Source organism: Symphalangus syndactylus, chromosome 2 (assembly GCF_028878055.3).
Source record: "Symphalangus syndactylus isolate Jambi chromosome 2, NHGRI_mSymSyn1-v2.1_pri, whole genome shotgun sequence".
Taxonomy (NCBI): domain Eukaryota; kingdom Metazoa; phylum Chordata; class Mammalia; order Primates; family Hylobatidae; genus Symphalangus; species Symphalangus syndactylus.
In genome coordinates, this window is record NC_072424.2 from 36623840 (window position 1) to 36642447 (window position 18608).

The 18608-nt window shown below is 43.9% G+C and overlaps 1 protein-coding gene across 9 annotated transcripts in view; it reads left to right on the forward strand.

Annotated features, from left to right (window-relative positions):
* Positions 1-18608, forward strand: part of ARMH3 (armadillo like helical domain containing 3) — a 220289-nt gene that overhangs the window by 44969 nt on the left and 156712 nt on the right. For 6 of the 9 annotated variants that reach the window (XM_055251146.2, XM_063627598.1, XM_055251194.2 and 3 more), the window contains exons 11-15: positions 891-951; positions 2680-2726; positions 3248-3323; positions 6335-6428; positions 10844-10945. In XM_055251146.2, the coding sequence (XP_055107121.2) occupies positions 891-951; positions 2680-2726; positions 3248-3323; positions 6335-6428; positions 10844-10945 (380 nt within the window). The remainder of the gene's footprint in view (positions 1-890; positions 952-2679; positions 2727-3247; positions 3324-6334; positions 6429-10843; positions 10946-18608) is intronic. The other 3 variants (XM_055251185.2, XM_063627610.1, XM_063627591.1) reach the window with 1 other exon arrangement.

Sequence of the window (18608 nt, forward strand, 5' to 3'; positions counted from 1 at the left end):
GGCCTTAGCAGGGATTGTTTTTAACACCAGGGGAAAAGTAGCCACCAGGTTAGTGTCTCTTTAGGCAGTTAGGCACATTCCTTTGCAACTTTTGGTATTTTATTACAGAGCATTTTAACTAGTCTTCCAGCCACAAGTGGGCACTTCCATTTAGTCCAGTGTATCATACAAGTATTTTCCATTAAAAAAGGTTGTGGAGACTGCTTTTTTGTTATCTTAAAAAATATATAAAAGGAGAAAGTATATTAGGTAGCCCTAGTTTGACAGATGTTTCTTTTTTATTGGGAATGAATCTCAACTTCCCAGAGTCCCTGTTTCTCCTGGGGGCTCCCTTCATTGATGCTTGCTTTCCCTTTTGCTGGAAGGATCTGACATTAGTGAATGGAAACCAGAAGTATCCCTAATTCTGGCAAGGGCCAGGCAGGATCTTTCATGCTCCTCTCTAGACTTTTCTCACACACTTGGGTATCAGAACTTCAAATCTGTCCCATCTCTGCAGAGAGTTTAGTTTACTGATTTCCTTCCTCCTCCTTTAAAAAGAAACAAGATTTTCAGTGTTGTAGCCCTAAAGTAATTTTGCTGTCACACTTTTCAAGTAATAGATTGTTTGAGAAGTAACTGGATCAGCTATATGTTAGGGCACTTTTGCAGCCTGCTTTGTAAGTCTGAGTCTCTCCCAAAGTAGCCAGGCATTTTGGTACACACTACCTCAAGAGCAGACAGGTGCCTCTTAGCTTGCAGGGATTGTCATAATGCTTGATTGTCATAATGCTTTAGTTTTCTGGAGTCAGAGAATTTTAAGAGTGCTCTGCCCTGATTATCCCAAATGCCAAGGACAAAGACATAATTGATAAATAATCCTAGAGTTGAATTTAGTTCTTTTTGTTTAGGCAGTATAAAGACAAGGAAGAAGAACACCAAAGTGGTTTTTTCTCTGCTTTAACAAATATGGTAAGTCCTGCTTTTTTTTTTTTTTTTTCTCCTGAAAAAAACAAACAGTGTGGTCTGCAGGGGTGGACAAATCAGGCTCCGAAGTTCAGATATTTGAAGTGATGGCATGATGACAAGAGAGAGGCTGCTCAGAGCAGATTTTCTTGGGGAGTGTATTTCCTTTAGTGAGTTTCTTTCTTTCTTTTTTTTTTTTTTAAATCCCCACTTTTGATGTACCTTTAGTGAGATTCAAAACCAAGTGAGATAGGGGAAAGGAGAGCTTTAGTTTCTCTGGTACTTAGTTTTTCCACATTAATTAATTAATTAATTAATTTTTAAAGGCTAAAGAAAAGGTACACATTAAGCCAGAATTTGCTTCCTAAAGAGTTGGCTCCGTTTAGGCACTGACTTTGTGGAACACAGTATAGTAGGGTTTGGATCTGAGTGCTCTCCTGAATGCTCCTTTGCTGTCTGCCATGGCTGTTTGATCCTCATAGCTGGTCCTAGGGTTGAGCGATTGTGCAGTAGATCTGAGCCACTCTTCTAATAGCTTAGGGTTTGGGCTTAGAGGTCTGAATTTTAGGAAAGTTATTGGTCCAGTTTGCAAGACTTCAGGGCAAGGTTTCTTGGCATTTGGTACCAGATAATCCGAGACTGATTTTGAAGAGATAAATCTAGGAGATTCTGGAATCTAGGCAGATTCAGAAAGTCTGTCTTCTGGGCATTATTATCCAAGTAATCAGCTCTAGGGCAAGACAATTTTTTGGTCAATTGCAAGAAGCAGTTGCCCCCTCTCCTCCTCCACTTCTGCAATTTTTTTTCCCCCACTGCTTACGAATTGTTCCTTCTGCCTTCTCAGCCTGTTCTCAGGAAGGGGCCTGATAAACTGTTTAACTCCAAAATGTAAATGAGTGAAGTCTCTCGGGGGCTAGAGAAGTTTGAGTTTTGTACTGGTGTTTGATTAAATGAATTAGATACAATTATACTGCTGCCAGATATCTCTGCCTTTCAGTCAAGTTTTCAGAAAGTTTTGTACCAAACACATGAAGCTCTAGCAGCATAGGTTTGTGTATAGTTTCAAGCATAATTAAGGAGGTGGAAGAGGTATTTTTTAGTGGGGGTGGGCATCTTAGTGCTTCTGATATCATACACATTAGAGGCAGCCTACTCCATTTACTTATTCACTTGCTCTGACTAGGACACAGACTAAAGATTTTGTTATCTGAAAAATGGAGAGTGGATCTTATATAGACAGCTTTGGTCTGAAACCCGAATATTGTTCCCAAAGATAGCTTTATGTTGGTTGAAGTCAGCCTGCTTCCTGTGAAGTTTTTCCTAAGTTAGTTTCTGACTTCAAATAAGCAACTTCTAGGAAAGATACAGAGTGATGAAGATGTGTAGGTTAACTGTCAGAGCGACTAAACTTACACACTGAAAAGGAGAGTTGGACAAAAGTACTAGGCTTTTTCTTTAAGGCAAGATGATTTAGTAAGCAAGATGATTTACTAGGCAAGATGATTTAGTAGGATTCTCATTATTTCATTTATTTCATTATTTCATTTATTACTTATGAGTCTTTTAAGATTTTCAAAGTGGGCTGGTTTTAGTGTGTGTGACTTATGGCCCAGAGTTCCAAGTTCTCCCCAGCTGGAAGCAGCTTGTTTTCTTCACTGACAAAAGGCTTCCTAGGCAAAAAGCTCCTCTCATATCCTCCTGCTATAAGTCTGCAATTCCCCTTTTCTTCCACAGGTGGGCAGCATGTTCATAGCAGATGCCCATGAGAAAATCTCAGTACAGTAAGTGCCTGACATTCTTGTGCAGTGACTTGGACTTTAGTGTGGGCTGTCCTGCTGGATATGAGAGTGTGCAGTGTTACCTCTTGCTAATCTTTTACAGCATCATACTTTTTTGGTGATTTTCAAATGTTTCATGGGTTTTGAACATTAATGGACCCTTAGAAATTTCTGCTTTTCATATGTATTGAGCGACCATAAGCTGAACAACTGTTGCCAGCCTATCTCTGCAATGAAACAAAAGAGGGATGAGTGTCTGAGCCAGTTGAGGACTTAACTGGGTTGAGGTGGAAAAACAGAGGGAAGATAATGAAGTAGATGAGAACTGGTCCTAAGGAATTAAAGTGAAGGCCCTGACTCCTGCCTATACACTTTTGCATACGCCCAAATGGCGAGTAAAGGGGAACTTTAGAAATGCAAAGGAATTGATAATGAGGCGCTGGGGTGCAATCCAATCTTCATGGTTATACTGTTTAACTCCCCCCACTATAAAAGCCGCTTCAATTTGTTCTCTTTTTCTTTAGAACCAATGAGGCCATTCTTCTGGCACTTTATGAAGCTGTTCATTTAAATCGCAACTTCATCACAGTATTAGCTCAGGTTGGTTACATTAAAAATCCCAGTATTTTTTTCTCCCTAAATTTCATACCGATTAATTCCATTGAAAAGCCTATCTGGCTGTACTTGTTTAAACTCTGCTTTGCATTGGTAAGTGATAGTAACAAGGAGTTGAATCAGTTGCCTTTGTTTCCTGCTGTCCTCAAATATGTATGTTTCCATCGGTGCTGAAATGGGTCTAATAATGTGCAAAGTTAGTTTTTTTGGCCAGTTTACTGATCCTATTAACCCAAATGAGTTGTCATGACTTCATTTTGCTCACTAGAAATCCCTGGTATTATCTGCTATGTGGATTTTTATATTGGGCTGTCTGCTTTCCACACCACTGTGGAATTACAACTGGAGATAAAATAGGCCAAGCCACTCATCTTATTATTTCACCAATTTCCAGAGGAAAAAAGTAAAAAATATCCTGGCCAGGTTAAGGTTAGCTGTTAACAGATAATGTGGTTTGCATGCATTGAAAGGAAGTCATAGAATACTGAGCGCTGGGCCCTGTGCTGTGGCTCCTGCCTGTAATCCCAGCACTTTGGGAGGCTGAGGTGGGCGGATCACAAGGTCAGGAGATCAAGACCATCCTGGCTAACACGGTGAAACCCTGTTTCTACTAAAAATACAAAAAAAAAAAAAAATTAGCTGGGCGTGGTGGTGGGCACCTGTAGTCCCAGCTACTTGGGAGGCTGAGGCAGGAGAATGGCATGAACCTGGGAGGCGGAGCTTGCAGTGAGCCAAGATCACGCCATTGCACTCCAGCCTGGGGGACAGAGCGAGACTCTGTCTCAAATAAAATAAAATAAAAACAAAACAAAACAAAATAAAAAACAAACAAAAATACCCCCAGAATACTGAGCGATGGGTCACATGTCTGAGGGATAGCAGCAGTAATTGGCATAGAAGAGGACTAAAGTAGACCGAGAACTCAAGAGCTGTTCATGAAAGCCATTTTAAAAAATTGATAAAGTGTTTTTATCTTAAAGCCAGACTGTTTATGTATGTAGGGTTATTTTAAGGGAAAGTTTGCAGGCCGGGCACGGTGGCCCACGCTTGTAATCCCAGCACTTTGGGAGGCTGAGGCGGGCAGATCACGAGGTCGGGAGATCGAGACCACGGTGAAACCCCGTCTCTACTAAAAATACAAAAAAATTAGCCGGGCGTGGTGGCGGGCGCCTGTAGTCCCAGCTACTTGGAGAGGCTGAGGCAGGAGAATGGCGTGAACCCGGGAGGCGGAGCTTGCAGTGAGCCGAGATCGCGCCACTGCACTCCAGCCTGGGCGACAGAGCGAGACTCCGTCTCAAAAAAAAAAAAAAAAAAAAAAAGAAAGTTTGCTAATGCTTTTTCTCAAAAGGTAGATGTATATGGAATCTATTGATTTGAATTTTAACACAAAAATAAGGTCATGCTTAAAAAGCATCGTGCTGGTTTGAGATCTGCTTCATAGAACACTTAAGAGTTTTCATGGCTGATAACATAGAGACTTTAGTTATTATTTTCACTCTGTTTCTTATCTGCTCTTCAAATCCTATAACTGATTTTAAAGGAAGAGGTGAAGAAGGTAAAGTGCTGGTAAAGCTGTTAGGGAAGAAAAGGGAAGTTTAAAACAGCTGTCACTCAGCTTAATTCTCAAGAGCTGATGTGGGAGGGATGGCTAAGAAAGGTTAGGGACAGAAGTGTCATCTGTTTTGGTCCCTACTGGTGTCTCACTATGTCTTTGCCTCCCAGTGAAGGCAACACAGACTTTTGTTTGTTGTGGAACAGGAAGGCCGACGTCTGAATAGCTCTTTTGCTTTTTTTTTTTTTTTGGAGACGGAGTCTTGCTCTGTCACCCAGGCTGGAGTGCAGTGGCACGATCTCTGCTCACTGCAAGCTCTGCCTCCTGGGTTCAGGCCATTCTCCTGCCTCAGCCTCCCGAGTAGCTGGGACTGCAGGTGCCCGCCACCACACCTGGCTAATTTTTTTTTTTTTTTTTGTATTTTTAGTAGAGACAGAGTTTCACTGTGTTAGCCAGGATGGTCTTGATCTCCTGACCTCGTGGTCCACCTGCCTCGGCCTCCCAAAAGTGCTGACATTACTGATGTGAGCCACCGCACCCGGCTGAATAGCTCTTTTTATAGTACCTGGTATCCCCTTAACTCATGTACATCTACTAGTCAATTATGTGGTTATCAGAACAGCCTATTGATGTGTTTTAGGTTGATCTGATGAGATCCCAGGTCCAGATGGGATTGCAAATGTTCTCTGCTCTCTTGTAGAATAATCCTGTATATTTGTTTATCCAGTTGTTGTTTTTTTTTTTTAATTTCTATGGTGCCACAGAAAAACTTATGTAATGGGAACCTAGTTGCTTAAGATAAATTAGCACACAGAGCTTATTAGAGATTAGCAGGCATCAGCCGTAATCAAGTACTCATGAGAACTAAATGCAGAAGTAGTCCCTTCTCAGTGAGCTTTTTTTCTTTTCTTTTTTTGAGATAGAGTCTTGCTCTGTCACCAGGCTGGAGTGCAGTGGCGTGATATCACCTCACCGCAACCTCCGCCTCCTGGGTTCAAGTGATTCTCCTGCCTCAGCCTTCCGAGTAGTTGGGACTACAGGCATGCACCACCATGCCTGGCTAATTTTTTGTATTTTAGTAGAGACGGGGTTTCACCATGTTGGCCAGGATGGTCTCCATCTCCTGACCTCGTGATCTGCCTCCCTCGGCCTCCCAAAGTGCTGGGATTATGGGTGTGATCCACTGTGCCCAGCCTCAGTGAGCTTTCTAATTATGAGACTAGGGGCACAGTGGCATGCATCTGTAGTCCTACCTACTCAGGAGGCTGAGGCAGGAGAGTGCTTGAGCCTAGGATTTCGAGACCAGCTTGGACAACATAGCAAGATGCTGTCTCAAAAAAAAAATTATCAGGTCCGGAATACCAGTCCTTATTGGTATTAGGCAGTTGATACTCAGGGAGAACTGGATTTTCTGTTTTCTTACACATCTGTGTATCTTTTTCAGAGCCATCCAGAAATGGGCTTGCTGACGACTCCTGTCAGTCCTGCTCCTACAACCCCAGTCACACCACTTGGGACCACACCGCCTTCCTCTGATGGTGAGCCAACCACCACTTTGCTTTTCTTGGTTAATATGATCTTAGATCTCTCAGAGTGAGCATAGCCGTGTTCAACGAAGAACGTAGTTGTTAATTTTTCCCACTAAATTTGTCTGTAGTACTATCCTTCAGGCCTCCTAAATTTCCAAAGAAAACTTTGGAAAAAGACAGTCCAGCGATTTTCTCTGTAAAAGAAGCTTACATAACTCTAGCTTTTCCTTCTCAGGGAGTAGTTGTAGAGGCATGGAGTACTAGACCTGAAAGGTCAGTAATGCCTGTCCTGCCACAGTCTCAGAGTCCTTGTGAGGCTCAGATGAGATATTTTGTGAAAAATGCCACCTTGTGATTATAAAGCACTGAAATGAATGTAAAATAGTAATGTTATGTGATGTTACCATGTGATCAATGAGGGAATTAAGGCCAGAGAAATGAAGCAGTTTGCCTAAAATTAGTGAGAGTAGAGACTGAGAACCCAAACGTGTAAGCAGGATCTTGTCTATTTTGTTTGCTACTATATGCCTAGCATAGTGCCCGGCATGGTACTTGCTTGATAAATATTTGTTGAATAAATGAATGGGAATGTGAACCTGTCTCTCATTCATTGTTATGTGTCTATCAGCCACTCCCAGTTGGAAATGACAGGCTTTGAGTATATTATAATTGGGAGTTTGGTGGATATGTAAGATTTCTCTCCCTCAAGACAACAATGGTGAAAATTTCTCCTTCATAAATCTTATGGCTGTAACCTAAGAAAAAGGCAACAGAAAAGAAATTATGAATTTTCGCCAAAAACTTTGAGGTCTATTATAGGCTGAGTGTGTTTGGTGGAATATTGTAACCTAAAAACTATCTATGTTAATATTTGATGTTGTAGCTCAAAGATTGACCTTGTTTTGGGTAAAGAAGTACAGACAATCCAACTTTGATACTTTCTTTTTGCCTCCCCACTGTTCGTGAAATGACCTTCTTTATTCTTTCTCTCCTTTAAGTTTTCATATACCACCTGTGGCAGTAACATTTCCAGGCAGTATAAACAATACAGAACTATGATAGGGAGGTGCCATTGTTAGTCATATGTATGGTAGCAAATTGGATCTGTTTAGAATTGAAAGCCAAATCCCAAAATATCTTTTTTTTTTTTTGAGACAGAGTCTCGCTGTCATTTAGGCTAGAGTGTGGTAGTGTGATCTCGGCTCACTGCAACCTCTGCCTCCCGGATTCAAGCGATTCTCATGCCTCAGCCTTCTGAGTAGCTGAGATTACAGGCATGTACCACAACGCCTGGCTAATTTTTGTATTTTTATTTTTATTTATTTATTTGTTTTTGAGACGGAGTCTCACTCTGTCACCCAGGCTGGAGTGCAGTGGCGCAATCTCAGCTCACCGCAACCTCCACCTCCCAGGTTCAAGTGATTCTCCTGCCTCAGCCTCCCTGGGACTACAGGTGCGTGCCACCACGCCCGGCTAATTTTTTGTATTTTTAGTAGAGATGGGGTTTCACAGTGTTAGCCAGGATGATCTTGATCTCCTGACCTTGTGATCCGCCTGCCTCCCAAAGTGCTGGGATTACAGGCGTGAGCCACCACGCCTGGCCAATTTTTGTATTTTTAGTAGAGATGGGGTTTCACCATATTGGCCGGGCTGGTCTCGAACTCAGGTGATCCGCCTGCCTCAGGCTCCCAAAGTGCTGGGATTACACCCATGAGCCACCATTCCCAGCCCCAAAGTATCTTACTGAGAAGGAGCAAGTAGTAAGGATTGCCTACTTGTCTCTGTTTATTTGGGCCACAGAATAACCCAGTGGAAATCCTGTACTTTCTCTTTAAGAATGAAGCCTGCCCGGTTACCATGGATATCAAAAGCAATATATATATATATATGAGTTCCATGTGATGTTGGGGTTTGGATGCTTCAGAGAACTGCCTTTCAAACTGTTCATTGTGAACACTTCCACCCATACACTTGATTATGCAATGGCAGGATTTGTGCTTACTTACCTACAACCAGTGAGCTTTTATTTTTTCTAGTGGGAAGATCAAGTCAGCCCACTTTCAAATGACTGTCTCCCTTGACAAAAGCTGCTGGGAAGAATTATGAAGCCAAAGATCAAGGAATGACTCTTCCTTAGGAAGAAGATTTTAATTTGTGAGGGATTTTATTCTGTCTCTGTTCTATTTGTTCTTTTCCCTGTCTCCTAACTCATTTCCTTCTGTAGGGTTCCTAAGTATTACAACCTTGTTTTTAATTTTTAGATCTTAATTATAGTAGTGTTCAGTAGCCCACTTATATTTAAAGGTATGTCACCAGAGCCATATTTTTAAAAGCCGGCAGTTTAGCTATAACATTTGTTCTCAGCTCAGACTTGACATTTGACAACTCAGCCTTGGCATGAGAGGACTTTCTGGTAAACTAAAAATACATATACTTCTATATTTCTACATATTATATAAGATAGTTTTCCAGTTATTGCTGTGTATGAGCAGGAAAAAAGCCCCACTTACCAGTTAGGTGCCTCCTTGTATTGTACAAAGAGATGATTATGGGTTTTGAGCTTCAAAACAGGCTGTGGTTTGAAATGACAGTCTTGGGTCATTAACCCATAAATGAATTAAAACCTTTTAGTATTTCAACATAAAAATATATTTGTCTTATATTAGCTCTTGGAGGCCTAACTGGGAAAATAGCCAGGGGTTGGGCATGCTGATTTCTTTTCATAAGGCTTTTTGTTGTGCTTGCTGTTTATTATGGGTTCATAATATGCACATGTTTCCCACTGTTAATAAACGTTCTCTGCATATATCGTAATAACTCCAGAGGGATCTGTTATGGTTATGAATACATATTATGAGTAATATCCCAAAGTCAACTGAGTCTTCATGGCTGAAAATATAGCAGAAAGCCATAGATTCTCTAGCTTTTCTGGGCCATTATAAGACTCCTTTTACTTATATATTGTGTCTTAGGCAGTGTAAAAGCACTTAACAAGAGGTCTGAGTCTAATTTAAAGTCCTAGAATTTTGGGAAGCCTCCACTAAGACTGTGTTCTGGGCCGGGCACAGTGGCTTATGCCTTAATCCCAACACTTTGGGAGGCCCGAGGCGGGTGGATGGCTTGAGGTCAGGAGTTCAAGACCAGCCTGGCCAACATGGTGAAACCCTGTCTCTACTAAAATACAAAAATTAGCTGGGCATGGTGGTGGGTGCCTGTAATCCAAGCTATTTGGGAGGCTGAGGCAGGAGAATTGCTTGAATGCAGGAGGCGGAGGTTGCAGTGAGCTGAGATGGCACCACTGCACTCCAGCCTGGGCAACAGAGCGAGACTCTGTCTCAAAAAAAAAGAAAATATTGTGTTCTGTATGGGTCAGCCCTGGTCATTAGAGACCAATTATCTGTCATTGTTCATTGGGACGTGGCTCAGAGAACTTTGTGGAGAATTTCTCTTAGAAACATCAGCTAGGTATATAAAACTCAGTTCCCAGGCTGTTCCAATCAGTAATGTTCATCTGTTTTTATTTGTTTATTTATTTGTGACAGAGTCTCACTGTGTCACCCAGGCTGGAGTGCAGTGGCGCCATCTCGGCTCACTACAACCTCTGCCTCCCGGTTTCAAGCAATTCTCCTGCCTCAGCTTCCCTAGTAGGTGGGATTATAGGCACTGGCCACCACACCCAGCTAATTTTTGTATTTTTAGTAGAGATGGGGTTTCACCATGTTGGCCAGGCTGACCTTGAACTCCTTACCTCAGGTGATGTGCCCAACTCGGGCTCCCAAAGTGCTGGGATTACAGGCATGAGCCACTGCGCTTGGCCTGTTCATCTGTTTTCAGTCTACTATTACTTTTCAGTTCCCTCAAGGGGGGCAGGGAAGTCTGCCACTTAATAGTGGCAGAATTTGAATATACTTCTGCCTTAACATTTTCCCCTCTCTATCATGGGTACGTCCAGCCTAAAGACTTGTTCTCAAAATTCAGCAAGATTTCTCCTTGTTAGGAAGGAATCTTCACTGATTTTAAGCAGGAGACCTATCAAAGTAAAACTCATTTATATTCAATACAGATCTTTGCTTCAGGTAGAAATCAAAGTGCCTTTAAGAAGGGCCTTAAACTCTTTGGGGGTACTTGGGGCAGGAAGTGGAATCAACATACCCTTCCCAGGATGTTGGGAGAAAAAGCACCGTTCTTGGAGACTGGCCCTAGATAGGAGAGCAGGTCACTGGGCTTAATTTGGGGAATAGGAAGGGGACTCTACAGGCTTAGGAAGAGTAGATAAAAGTTTTATGATGAGCACATGGTCCTTCCTCTGTTGTGGAAAAAGCTTATTTAGTGATTTTTTTGCCTGCTGGCAAATTGGCTATGTGGGTAGAAGTGTTAGATGGAATATGTTGCAGGCTAAGTGCATTTTATCTGTTCTATTCCAGTTATAAGTTCTGTGGAACTCCCACTGGATGCAGATGTACAGACCAGTAATCTACTGATAACCTTTTTAAAGTATAGCTCAATTGTCATGCAGGACACCAAAGGTAAGCCATAGCTATTTTGGGGGCTCAGGAAGTCAAAGGTGTGGCAGGCAGCTAGCATCAAAGAGCAACATTAATATTTTGAAGCTTTGACAAGATGAACTATTGGGGCCTTGTGTACATGGTCTTCATTGCTGGAAAACAGTGATGTCTCACTGCTAGATGGCAATTAGGTGGTGTTGGGAAAACCTGAAGCTGGAGGGGAGTACTCAAAAATAGAACAGGAAAAAAATTGGTCTCTTTGAAAACTAGCAAATCTTCTTAGCAGATCTTGGTAAGTAGATGCAGACTCATGTGTGGGAAGTGGAGGGATTAGCACGCTTCAGGGAATTCCCTTTTGAGGACAGGAACTGAAAGCATCAGCTCATGGTGAGAATTAGAGGACTGTCGTACACAGTACAGTAGGAAGAGGTGAGATTCAGAGGGACTCTGTTCTTTAACACTTAAAATAGAAGTGTCAGTAGCCATCCTAGAAATGCAAGAGTGGAAGTGGGAGAAGATTGAGTGTTGGAAAAGTTTGAGGTTTTGTTGTGTGATTTCCTATTTTTCCTCTGTTTATGATTTTGCTATGGCCTTTTACTTGGTGGTAGAGTAGTGGAGTAGTTGTCCTAGGAGTGAGAAGGGGTTGGGAGGAGACACAGCAAATTCTATCCAGTATATATCTTAGTTTTGTTTTTTTTCCCCTACTTAGCATTTTTCTATATACAGGATTTACGTGAGTGTTCACAATTTTTATGTGTTTGTTTTTATTGTGGTAAAGTATATATAACAAAATTTACCATCTTAACCATATTTAAATGTACTATTTAGTTGCATTACTTACTTCCATATTTTTGTACAACCATCATCACTGGCTGGGTGTGATGGCTCATGCCTGTAATCCCAGCCCGTTGGGAGGCCAAGGCGGGAGGATCACTTCAGGCCAGGAGTTCAAGACCAGCCTGGCCAACATGGTGAAACCTTGTCTGTACTAAAAATACAAAAATTAGCCGGGCGCGATGGCATGTGCCTGTAATCCCAGCTACTTGAGAGGCTGATATAGGAGAATCGCTTGAACCTGGGAGGTGGAGGTTGCAGAGAGCTGAGATCACGCCACTGCACCCCAGCTTGCATGACAGAGTGAGACTCCATCTCAAAAAAAAAAACAAAAAAAAACAAAAAAAAAATATCATCACCATCCATCTCCAAAACTTTTTCTTTTTTCTTTTTTTTGAAGGCAGGGTCTCAGTCTGTCACCCAGGCTGGAGTGCAGTAGTGTGATTTCAGCTCACTGCAGCCTCGACTTCCTGGGCTCAGGTGATTCTCCCACCTCAGGCTCCTGAGTAGCTAGGACTACAGGTGTGCACCATTATACCTGGATAATTTTTGTGTGTGTGTGTGTGTGTATTTTTTGTAGATATGGGGTTTCGCCATGTTGCCCAGGCTGGTCTTGAACTCTTGGGCTCAAGTGATCTGCCCACCTTGGCCTCCCAAAGTACTGGGATTACAGGTGTGAGCCACCGCACCTGGCCTCAGAACTTTTTCTTCTTACAAAATGGAAACTCTGTACTCATTAAATACTAATACCCCATTCTCCTCTTGCCCCAAGGCCTGGCAGCCACCATTCTGTTTTCTGCCTCTATAAATTTGACTACTCTAGGAACCTGATATAAGTGGAATATATCCCAGTTTTAGGATTTCCTGGAAGTAAGCCTTTGATTTCATGGTGACACCGAGCTAGCATTTTTTCCTCGATTTTTTGTAATGAAAAAATTCTAGGATACAGAAGTTGAAAATAATTATGAAGTGATTTACCTATATACTCATTAACATTTTACCATACTTGGTTTGCACTTAAATTTCTTTCTGTGTGTCGTTGTTGTTATTTTGGCTGAATCATTTTATTTTATTCTATTTTTTATTTTTTTGAGACAGAGTCTTGCTCTGTTGCCTAGGCTAGAGTGCAATTGCAGCCAAGGCTCACTGTAACCTCCGCCTCCTAGGTTCAAGCCATTCTCCTGCGTCAGCCTCTGGAGTAGCTGGGACTACAGGCATGTGGCACAACACCTGGCCAATTTTTGTATTTTTAGTAGAGACGGGGTTTCACCGTGTTGACCAGGCTGGTCTCAAATCCCTGACCTTGTGATCCGCCCACCTCAGCCTCCCAAAGTGCTGGGATTACAGGCATGAGCCACCACACCCGGCCTGGCTGAATCATTTTAAATGAAGTTTCAGACATCATGACTCTGCTTTACACATAAATATCACCTAAAGTTAAGGACATTTTCCTAGATATCCAGAATACCATTATTATATCTAAGAAAGTCAACAATAATTCTCTAATATCATGTAATATTTAGTCCCTATTTCAGTATCCCCATTTGTCCTCAAAATGCTTGCTTTTTTGGGACACAAAGCTAGCATTTTAATGAACATTTTTGTTAGCATTTCTTTTGGTACCTACAGGTCGATCCAGTGGGCTTCTCCTATTTAAAAGGATTTTTTGGCCAGGCGCTGTGGCTCACGCCTGTAATCCCAGCACTTTGGGAGGCCTAGGTGGGAGGATCACCTGAGGTCAGGACTTTGAGACCAGCCTAGCCAACATGGTGAAAACCTGTCTCTACTAAAAAATACAAAAATCAGCCAGCATGGTGGTGGATGCCTGTAGTCTCAGCTGCTTGGGAGGCTGAGGCATAAGAATCGCTTGAATGTGGGAGGCGGAGGTTGCCGTGAGCCAAAATCATGCCACTGCACTCTAGCCTGGGCGACAAGGGCAAAACTCTGTCTCAAAAAAAAAAAAAAAGGATTTTTTTTCCTAATTACAAAAATAATTGAAATATTCTTATTAAAAATTAAAATGTTCTAGCAATAGTTAACTTAGAAAGTGAAAGTTCTTTGTAATTTAAACGCTCCAGAGTTAATCACTCTTAACAATTTGGCATAGATTCTTCCTTTTTAAGACTTATTTATAAGAATCTTTAAATCCTTTTTAGGAACTAACTGTTCAGTAGTTTACATTTGGGTTCTTAAATTATGGTCCGCAGATGAACTTCAGATTCCCAAATAACAAAAAAACCAGTTCCACTTTAGAAGCAAAATTGCTGAAATACTATGGTTTTTGCCACTTTACTTTCTCTGAGGAGAGATTAATGCCTTGTAGGTGGTTTAAGTTTCCCTTAGGCATTAAGTATACTCTAGAAGGCTCTTATTTGCCAAGTGAGGTAGGTAGGTTTCTGGTTGGAGAGTTTTCAGAAGTTTCAGAATGGAGCTGAAAGGCAAGAACTGCATAGGAGACGAAGACCAGGATTCGGAGGCTTTTAGAGTGAGAAAGAAACATTGGTAGACAGAGATAGGAGAGCTAAAAGGTGAGTATGGGAAATGAAGAATTGCCAGAGCAGAAAGGAGCCTGGGTGGGCAGAGTCTAAGATATGTTACACTCAGACGTATTGTATTAGCTCTTGGAGATTTCTGCCTTGCAAACTTAGACTTTTTTCTTCCTTTATGTTTTGCGAGTGTTCTCTTTCAAGAGAGAGAGCTATATCAGGGATGAGATAGATGTAAGTAGTCCATGTCACTAACTCCTAACATAAAACAGTCCATTGGGAGCTGCAGAGATAGCTGAACCTCTGAGACTTGGCAAGAGAGATCTGGTAAGCAAGGATAACCAGACTTGTGTATCACTTTCTTGAAGCCATTGCTTCTTTATGGAAATGGTAACCTCTTCCTTTCTCTAGAAGTATTGCAGCAACCACAGAATAGAGAAACTGCATGGATGTGACCTAGAAAATGAACTTTTAGCTTTGCCTGATATAACACAGTGAACTGAGGCCCTTGGAACTCATTTTTAGCTTTAGTGATTATATAAGCCTCTTTGTCCTGGTCACTTGCCATCCATAAAATGGAAGGCAAAATTAAAGGCTGATTAATTGCAGAATGAGTGGTCTTGGCCAACAGGCAACCTAAATATGGCAAAGGGCAAGGTTAGGAATGAAGAGTTAATTTCAAAAATGACTCCTGTGTGGCTTTATTGGCCCAGCTTTCTTGCTGCCTCAGCCCCTGACCTGCTGCATGCCTTGGCTAACAGCATCTCATTATGTTTTTAGCAGCAATAGAAGCAACTTTTTCTTGGCTCTGCTTCCACCACCCGCCCCCATGAGGATATTATCTTTTTCCTTTTTATTCTATATTTATCCTTTAACCCAAAAAGATACTTTTAATAGATATGTATAATAAGGTATAAAGTTTATAATAACTATAATAAATAGCATAACTTATAAAGTATAATAATAAAATGAACATATGTGAACCTACCACTCTTAAATAAAACAACATTAATGCTGTTGAAGCTACCTGTGTGTCCCCTCCCTAATCACTTCTCTCCTCTCCATTCTCCAGAATTTTTTTTTTTTTTTTTTTTTTTGAGACAGAGTCTTGCTCTGTCGCCAGGCTGGAGTGCAGTGGCACGATCTCGGCTCACTGCAACCTCTGCCTCCCGGGTTCAAGTGATTCCCCTGCCTCAGCCTCCCGAGTAGCTGGGATTACAGGCTTGCGCCACCATGCCCAGCTAATTTTTTGTATTTTAGTAGAGATGGGGTTTCACCATGTTGGCCAGGATGGTCTCCATCTCCTGACCTTGTGATCCACCCGCTTCGGCCTCCCAAAGTGCTGGGATTATAGGCATGAGCCACCAGGCCCGGCCCAGAATTTTGTATTTATCATTCCTTTGGTTTTGTTTGTTTGTTTGTTTGAGACAGAGTCTCACTCTGTCATCCAGGCTGGAGTGCAGTGGCACGATCTTCTAGGCTCACTGCAACCTCTGCCTCGCGGATTCAAGCGATTCTCCTGCCTCAGCCTCCTGAGTAGCTGGGATTACAGGCGCACGCCACCACGCCTGGCTGATTTTTGTATCTTTAGTAGAGATGGGGTTTCACCATGTTAGCCAAGCTTGTCTCCAACTCCTGACCTCGGGTGATCCTCCCACCACAGCCTCCCAAAGTGCTGGGATTACAGGTGTGAGACACCAAGCCGAGCCCCGATTCCCTTGGGTTTTCTCCTGCTTTTAAAGCCTTTATTCCTTGGGATTTTTCTGACTTTGGTGGTGTCACCTTAAAGAAGCTTCTGCTTAACCTTTACAATAGATACTAGGCCCTTCGCCCACTTTTTGATGGGGTTGTTTGTTTTTTTCTTGTAAATTTGTTTGAGTTCATTGTAGATCCTGGATATTAGCCCTTTGTCAGATGAGTAGGTTGCAAAAATTTTCTCCCATTTTGTAGGTTGCCTGTTCACTCTGATGGTAGTTTCTTTTGCTGTGCAGAAGCTCTTTAGTTTAGTTAGATCCCATTTGTCAATTTTGGCTTTTGTTGCCATTGCTTTTGGTGTTTTAGACATGAAGTCCTTGCCCATGCCTATGTCCTGAATGGTATTGCCTAGGTTTTCTTCTAGGGTTTTTATGGTGAAGGACATGAACAGACACTTCTCAAAAGAAGACATTTATGCAGCCAAAAAACACAGAAAAAATGCTCATCATCACTGGCCATCAGAGAAATGCAAATCAAAACCACAATGAGATACCATCTCACACCAGTTAGAATGGCCATCATTAAAAAGTCAGGAAACAACAGGTGCCGGAGAGGATGTGGAAAAATAGGAACACTTTTACACTGTTGGTGGGACTGTAAACTAGTTCAACCATTGTGGAAGTCAGTGTGGTGATTCCTCAGGGATCTAGAACTAGAAATACCATTTGACCCAGCCATCCCATTACTGGGTATATACCCAAAGGACTATAAATCATGCTGCCATAAAGACACATGCACACATATGTTTATTGTGGCACTATTCACAATAGCAAAGACTTGGAACCAACCCAAATGTCCAACAATGATAGACTGGATTAAGAAAATGTGGCACATACGGCCGCCCCATCTGGGAAGTGAGGAGCACCTCTGCCCGGCCGCCCCGTCTGGGAAGTGAGGAGCGCCTCTGCCCGGCCACCCATCGTCTGGGAAGTGAGGAGCGCCTCTGCCCGGCCACCCATCGTCTGGGAAGTGAGGAGCACCTCTGCCCGGCCACCCATCGTCTGGGAGGTGAGGAGTGCCTCTGCCCGGCCACCCATCGTCTGGGAGGTGAGGAGCGCCTCTGCCCGGCCACCCATCGTCTGGGAGGTGAGGAGCGCCTCTGCCCGGCCACCCATCGTCTGGGAAGTGAGGAGCGCCTCTGCCCGGCCACCCATCGTCTGGGAAGTGAGGAGCGCCTCTGCCCGGCCACCCCGTCTGGGAAGTGAGGAGCGTCTCTGCCCAGCCGCCCCATCTGGGAAGTGAGGAGCCCCTCTGCCCGGCCGCCCATCGTCTGGGATGTGAGGAGCGCCTCTGCCTGGCTGCCCCGTCTGGGAAGTGAGGAGCGCCTCTGCCCGGCCACCCATCGTCTGGGAAGTGAGGAGCGCCTCTGCCCGGCCGCCCCGTCTGGGAAGTGAGGAGCGCCTCTGCCCGGTCACCCATCGTCTGGGAAGTGAGGAGCGCCTCTGCCCGGCCACCCCGTCTGGGAAGTGAGGAGCGCCTCTGCCCGGCCACCCATCGTCTGGGAAGTGAGGAGCGCCTCTGCCCGGCCACCCATCGTCTGGGAAGTGAGGAGCGCCTCTGCCCGGCCACCCATCGTCTGGGAAGTGAGGAGCGCCTCTGCCCGGCCGCCCCGTCTGGGAAGTGAGGAGCGCCTCTGCCCGGCCGCCCCGTCCGGGAAGAAGTGCGGAGCGCCTCTGCCCGGCCGCCCCGTCCGGGAAGAAGTGAGGAGCGCCTCTGCCCGGCCGCCCCGTCCGGGAAGAAGTGAGGAGCGCCTCTGCCCGGCCGCCCCGTCCGGGAAGAAGTGAGGAGCGCCTCTGCCCGGCCGCCCCGTCTGGGAAGTGAGGAGCGCCTCTGCCCGGCCACCCATCGTCTGGGAAGTAAGGAGCGCCTCTGCCCGGCCACCAATCGTCTGGGAAGTGAGGAGCGCCTCTGCCCGGCCGCCCCGTCTGAGAAGAAATGAGGAGCACCTCTGCCCGGCCGCCCCGTCTGGGAAGAAGTAAGGAGCACCTCTGCCTGGCCGCCCGGTCTGGGCAGTGAGGAGCGCCTCTGCCCGGCCGCCCCGTCTGGGATGTGGGGAGCGCCTCTGCCCGACCGCCCCGTCTGGGAGGTATACCACGGAGGCCAGAAGCAATCTGGGGGCTGGACGTGGTGGCTCACGCTTGTGGTCCCGGCACTCTGGGGGGCCGAGGCGGGTTGATCACTTCAGGCTAGGAGTTCGAGACCAGTCTGGCCAACATGGCGAAACATATGAAAAATACAACAGACAAACCAACCAACCAACTCAGTGACAACAAAACAGGTCTATCCTGGAGTCATACTCTAATTTTTTCTATTTTCCTCCCTTTCTGATCCTTTATCCCATTTTCTTTTTCTTCCTCTTCCTTCTCCTTCTTCGTCAAATAGAGGATTGAGTTATTATCACTGATCCATATAAAGTCCCTCTCTCATTTATTTTGATTCCCACTCCCCATTTCTGTTCCCCGTCTTCCCATGTGCAACCTTCCTAATATGTTTGATACGCATCTTTTTGTTTGTATGTATTTTTAGAAAATGTTTATTGTTTTTGTGTGCAAAAAAAGTAAAAAAAAAAAAAGAAAGAAAATGTGGCACATATACACCATGGAATACTA